This window comes from Takifugu flavidus, unplaced genomic scaffold, assembly GCF_003711565.1.
Source record: "Takifugu flavidus isolate HTHZ2018 unplaced genomic scaffold, ASM371156v2 ctg900, whole genome shotgun sequence".
In the NCBI taxonomy this organism is placed as follows: Eukaryota; Metazoa; Chordata; class Actinopteri; order Tetraodontiformes; family Tetraodontidae; genus Takifugu; species Takifugu flavidus.
In genome coordinates, this window is record NW_026622510.1 from 1 (window position 1) to 6,499 (window position 6,499).

The 6,499-nt window shown below is 41.7% G+C and overlaps 1 protein-coding gene across 2 annotated transcripts; it reads right to left on the minus strand.

Moving 5' to 3' along the window:
• Nucleotides 1–1,100: 1,100 nt before the first annotated feature.
• LOC130521351 (homeodomain-interacting protein kinase 1-like) lies at nucleotides 1,101–6,141 on the minus strand. Of its 2 annotated transcripts, XM_057024931.1 has the most exons (10): nucleotides 5,978–6,141; nucleotides 3,752–3,778; nucleotides 3,243–3,412; nucleotides 2,923–3,117; nucleotides 2,640–2,815; nucleotides 2,426–2,546; nucleotides 2,230–2,349; nucleotides 1,944–2,030; nucleotides 1,689–1,855; nucleotides 1,101–1,393 (listed from the first exon to the last, which is right to left on the minus strand). In XM_057024931.1, the coding sequence occupies exons 1-10, from the start codon at nucleotides 5,979–5,981 to the stop codon at nucleotides 1,102–1,104; spliced, it is 1,359 nt and encodes a 452-aa protein (XP_056880911.1). In that variant the 5' UTR covers nucleotides 5,982–6,141; the 3' UTR covers nucleotide 1,101. The 2 variants fall into 2 exon arrangements, with proteins under 2 accessions (XP_056880911.1, XP_056880912.1); XM_057024932.1 differs by lacking the exon at nucleotides 2,230–2,349 and having other exon boundaries at nucleotides 5,978–6,127.
• Between the last annotated feature and the right edge of the window lie 358 nt (nucleotides 6,142–6,499).

A 6,499-nucleotide genomic window follows, 5' to 3' on the forward strand; every position in this document is an offset into this window, starting at 1 on the left:
TGCAGACTTTGGCAAACCATTTAGAGACTTTAACCCTAAACACGCGTTTCTTTTTAGGAGGTGATTTGCTGCTGTTTTCAGAAGTTGTGGCATCAGAGTAGTCACTACAGGAGACACCCTCTGATGAATAGCTGTCAGCTTCAGAGGATGCACCATCAGAAGTTCCATTACTGGAGACTGATTCTTCCTCACATAATGAGGTATCATTTTCAACTGAGGTATCTGCACAAGAAGTATCACTAATAGAATCTTCAGAGGACTCTTGTTGCGAGGACTCTATGTATTCCACTGGGCTCTCTGTGGATTTAGTATCACAGATTTCCTTCTGTGCGGACTCACTCTCTTCTTCCACTTGGGACTCTGTATGTTTGGCCTTATTGGCCTCCCCTTCAGTTGACTTACTGTTAAGAGCAAGGCACAGAAGCTCCTCTGAGAAATTAATGTCTTTTTCTGGTAAGTTCCCAATGACTTGCTTCTGTGAGGACTCACTCTCTTCTTCTACTTGGGACTCTGTATGTTTGTCCTTATTGGCCTTCCCTTCAGTTGACTTACTGTTAAGAGAAAGGCACAGAAGCTCCTCTGGGAAATTGATGTCTTTTTCTGGTAAGTTCCCAATGACTTCCTTCTGTGAGGACTCACTTTCTTCTTTCACATGGGACTCTGTATGTTTGGCCTTATTGGCCTCCCCTTCAGTTGACTTAGTGTTAAGAGAAAGGCACAGAAGCTCCTCTGAGAAATTGATGTCTTTTTCTGATAAGTTCCCAATGACTTCCTTCTGTGAGGACTCACTCTCTTCTTCTACTTGGGACTCTGTATGTTTGGCCCTATTGGCCTCCCCTTCAGTTGACTTACTGTTAAGAGCAAGGCACAGAAGTTCCTCTGAGAAACTAATGTCTTTTTCTATTAAGGTCCCAATGACTTGCTTCTGTGAGGACTCACTCTCTTCTTCTACTTGGGACTCTGTATGTTTGTCCTTATTGGCCTTCCCTTCAGTTGACTTACTGTTAAGAGAAAGGCACAGAAGCTCCTCTGGGAAATTGATGTCTTTTTCTGGTAAGGTCCCCATGATTTCTTTTTGTGAGGGCTCACAGTCTATTTCCTCTAGAGATTGTGTGAATTGTCCTTCAAGGACATGATGGCTTCTGCCTCAGAAGTCTCACTGGTTTCTGCCTCAGAGGACTCGCTGCATTCTGCCTTGAACACTTTTCCCATAAAGGATTTGATGTCTCCTTCTTTGGTGGGCTTCTCTTCCTTCTCCAAAGTCTTTGCCTCTTTCTGAGATGACCTTCTTATTTCTGATTCAAATAAGTTCTTTTCGTTTCTCTTCTCATTTGAATTATCAGCTGAAACCTCTGTGAACGCCAAACTGTTCATTTTTTCACACATTTTCAAGCTGCAAAAAACACAATGTGTAAATTAAAAAGTGTACAATAACAAAATATGCTCCTTGATTTTTGTACAAACATTTGCATGTTATTGGCCCAATTAATTTTTAGAAGTTTCAAACTTAATTTTAATGCTAATGACCGGAAGGCTTTAACTGGTACAAATATTACATCTAATTAATGATACACAGTACTCAGGAGAATCAGCTATGTAGTGGGAGTTCGCTGTGCTGTGATATGTGTCTTTAAATGTTTCAAAAACCTATAACCTCACCGATATCAAATAGAAATAATGTCACTCACTAGTCTTTGCTCTCCACTGTTCTCAGGTGCCCCATTGTTATAAAGTCATGCTGCAGGGCTTTCGCAGGAGAGATTCTCAGAAGATCATCAAAGTGGAATAATTTCTTAAGGAGATCATAAAGAGCCCTGCGGTCCTTCATTTCATTTTTGTCATTTGTTGGATTTGCCTGCCATTGGAATTAGTGATTTAATACAAAGATAATCAATCAGGAACAATGAAATTAATTATAACTGGTTAAAAAAAAGAGTGCTTACCGAAAACAATTGTGTTAGAGAATATCTAAAACACTGAGGAACGTAATTGAAGTTCTTTGAGTTAGCTGGACCATATTCAGCTGGTGTCTGAAAGAACAAACCCAACAGTTAGTGAACATACACTTTTCCTGCCCTCCCAGCATTTCAGCAGATAGGAAAAGGATTTGAGACGTTACACCCAAATTCAAATATCCTTGGACACTTGGAAATAGTATGAGTGAGTAATATATTTATGTTTGCAGTGGTGGATAAGATCAGTATTAAAGTGCAGAGAACATGTGCTCACCTTTAATCTCCATGAATAACCAGAATGGTTTGCCACCTTTACAAAATATCTGCTGGTGTACCTCCCAGCATTTAATATGTAGTTTGGGGGCATACCCAGTAGATCTATTATGTGTCTCATCTGTAAACCAAACATTCACATTTGTTAAGAGGACATGCTCTAATTGCCTATAGATATTTTTGTCTAGTATACTTGCGTTTTGATATGATGAGTAATTGTGGATGGTTTGAGGGTTGTATAAAAACAAAAGGATTTGGCCAACTCCCCAAATATCAAGTGGATACGAGAAGGGGAGACCGAGCATAATTTCTGGAGCCCTAAAAACACAAGTCATAATAAAAAAAATGTATATGTAAAAAATTAAAGAAAAAAAGATATTAATATTAATTATATACTGCAGGACAAATAACCTCAGTCCAGATGCCTGCATGATGGTCCCTGTCCTGGCCTCATGGGTCCGACGTGCCAGTCCAAAGTCGATTAGTTTAATTTTTAATCCTCTTTGGTCCACTAACATAATGTTGTCTGGTTTTAAGTCGGTGTGCAGGATTCCAAGTTTCTTGAGGTCTGATAGAGCCATAAACAGCTGGAAGAAAATTAAAACTTTTTAAAATTAAAACTAAGATGCTCTGTGATCAATTTATGCAAGCTGTAGAATATTATCACAGAAAGGTTTGCTAAATAATAGTTTACCTGCTTTGCAATTGGTCGAATTTTAGACACACACAGTGGTTTGCCTTTTCTTAATTCAAGAGCATCAACGAAGTCCATGCTCAGCATCTCATACACAAGAGAGAGCTGACTGTTGTGTTGAAAATGGTCCAAGAGCTTCACAAAGTGTGCATGATTCACACGAAGACTGGAATGGATGCGTTCCAATATCATTTTCTGTGAAGGATAAACATGACTGATAAAAGACCAAAATATGGGCTAGAGAACAATTGTTTTCAAGGAAGTGGTTATTGCCATTTTCAGAAGCAATTATTATTGTTTATTAAATTATTTTTCCTTACTTCTCTTTGGCCACTTTCGAATTCCTTGGAATCCTTGATGAACTTGATCGCCACAGTCGCTTTTGTATTCATGTTTTGGCACCTGGCTACTTGACCAAATGCTCCTTCACCTATAATCTCCTGCACAACAAACCCAGACTTCCTGCTGTGTAGAACATCACCAGCATTTACTGTAAAGAGACAATCACCATGGAGAGAAACCATTCAGTCAACATGAAAACATCAAACACACAATTGAAGCATTATCCGTGTCCTTGTAATAATGGCAAGATGTAGCCGTCCAATCCTGGGATCTACTGTATATACCGAGAGCTTATTTACAAATAGCATACAAGTGCTGGAATTGGGACCTGATCTACGATGCCAATAAATCCTACAAAACTTAACGTGTATGGTACAGTACAATATTCCTGTTGGGAAAATCAGCAGTGACGGTGCTGCTGTGCCAACTGTGTCATGTGACCTCCTAAAGACATGTTTTACATTATAAATACAGTTTGAAGTCTTACCTTTATTTATTGTTGATGGCATTATTTCTGAAATGAAAATTCAATTTGGTTAATATGTTGGTAATTGTAACAATTTATTAGTAATGTTGTAATCTTGTCAAGAAAAATGCCATCACAATGGGACAGCTGGAGTACTGCCGTGGCTGGTGTACCACCAAAAAGGGAAGGAGGCAGGACCAAATCTAACACTAGACAATAACTACCACATCAAATTGCCATGCCATCAAAATGTCAGGTTGTTGCATTTACGATCATTTGAACAGGTCAAATTTTGTAAGGGTAAGTTTTCTAAATTACATAAACATTGAGAGCAGTCATGCTAAGAAAGCTTGTCAAGCCTCCACTAGCCACCATACTTTTATTGCCTCACTGTACATGCAAGTTTTTGGTACAGTATTGGGTGTTACCTCAGTCAGATCCAATCTAATGCTATTAAAAAGGTCTGTTCTTGTTGCATTAATAGATTTTAGTACACTTATTTTAATTCAGCAGATCCATATACTTTTCTGTAGATATATATAAAATTATAATGTTTACAGTAACTGACTGAGTTTGATGTAAAGGGTTGCCTTTTATCTTCAAAGTATAAATGATATTACAGTATTAAAGGATTTTTGCATTAATAGATTTTAAAACACTGTAATTCAGAAGATCCATTTATTTTTGTGTCGATATATATAATTATACTACTTACAGTGACTGACTCAGTTTGATGTGAAGGGTTGCCTTTTATCTTCAAAGTATAAGTAATATTACAGTAATGGGGCATCCCCATCCTAAACAGCTAGTCAAGAAACTACCATCACAACCAAAGCTGAGGCTTGTTCGAGGCAGCAGACGATGGTATCTCCTCTTCGGCCATGTCAAAAATTTTTGTTTTATTTTCCCTCTTTCTGTCATTTCCCTTCTGGGTGTTGGGGGGGGGGGGGTCGTGTGGTGGACACATAGGGGTGTATCTCACACCCAGGTGATGCATGGGGTGATGGGCGTGGTTAGCCTTTGATTTGATGCACTGTTCGACGCGCCATTTAGTATATTCTGGTGGATGCAGAATAAAGAATCCAAACCATCTGCTCTGTCCGAGTCGTTCCTCATCCTGCCACATTGGTGACCCTGTTTTGAACATGTTCGAGGCAGCAGACGATGGTATCTCCTCTTCGGCCATGTCGCCCCAACACACGCAGCCAGCTAGTTTCACCGCGTCCGTGAAGCTGCCTGACTTCTGGCAGAGCGACCCGGCCCCGTGGTTCCAGCATGTCGAAGTGCTGTTCCACCTGCGAGGAGTCACCGAGGAGGACTCCAGATATTATTTGGTGGTCGCGGCTCTGGACCAGCAATCCACTCGCCACGTCATACAGCTGCTGTGGGACCCGCTGCGTGCCGAGGATGTGCCCAAGACTGCGGTGATTACCCCGTTTGGGCTTTTTGAGTTCCTGCGCATGCCCTTTGGCCTGAAGGGGGATGCACAGACCTTACAGACATTACTTCTTTCAGGGGGCCTCAGTTTGTCTCGGAACTCTGGGCATCTATGGCTAGATTATTGGGTACACAGGTTCACCGTACCACCGCGTACCATCCTTAGGCTAACGGGCTATGTGAACGCTTTCACCGTTCACTCAAGGCTGCATTCCGTGCCGCGCTTTCGGATGACAGCTGGCTGGATCGTTTACCTTGGGTGATGCTCGGTTTGCGTTCAACTCCTAAAGAGGATTTGGATGCTTCGCCTGCGGAATTGGTCTTGGGACAACCGCTTCGTGTTCCAGGGGAATTTCTGCCAGAGAGCAGCCTCCTTGTAACTTTCCTGCCAGAAGTTCCTTTTCGCCCGAGTCTACTCTGGCTCCATCCCCCGTGCTCCACTGTTTTCCATGGTCGTTTGTACCGATGGACTTGGCAGCGGCTCGTTTTGTTTTCCTACGACATGACGCCCACCGGTCACCCCTTCGCCCTCCGTACGACGGCCCATTCCAGGTGCTCGAGACGGGGGCAAAGAGTTTCGTGCTTGATATGGGAGGTCGGTCAGAGCGGGTCACATTGGATAGGCTGAAGCCTGCGCATTTGCTGGTTGGGCAGGATGTGTTGTCGGCTCAGGTCCCCCCGTCGGGGCCGTTCTCCTTCTAAGGTCCAGAATGTCCCGTCTGATGATCTTTGTTCTAATTTATAGCCCGCTGTGGACTTTAGTGCTTTATAACAGCAGTGCTTTATAACAGCAATGTAAAATATTCTCACCCATCCATGCTGAGATGCAATGGTAGTTCTGTTGGAGCAGGTTCTGCAGGGTGGCGTCAGCACTCAGGCGGGAGGAAAGCCGAAGACAAACACCTGGACACCATCCAATCAATGATTGAAGACCTCTAGACCTTGGACAATGTGTTTAACCATGAATAAAGCTACAGAGAAACCGACCTTGCAGAGATATCGACAGATTAATTACAGAAATGTGAACGATTTTCAAATGAGCCAATATTAGCAGCCACGTCAGAATACCGATTATTAGCATTAGCCATTTGGAGTCACACGCAGATCTTAATGGGGACAATGGTTTAGGTTACTTTGTTAACAACTTAACCAGCACAATGGTAAACATGTTAAAATAAAACGCTATTGATGTCAAACGGCGTTAATATCAATCATGGCATCATTACCAGATAATAGTAACGTTAACCACAAGAACAATGCAATGAAAATAACACAGAAGCGGTCAATTCTTTACACTGACACACAGAATAGTATGATTGTGAAGCTTTAGCT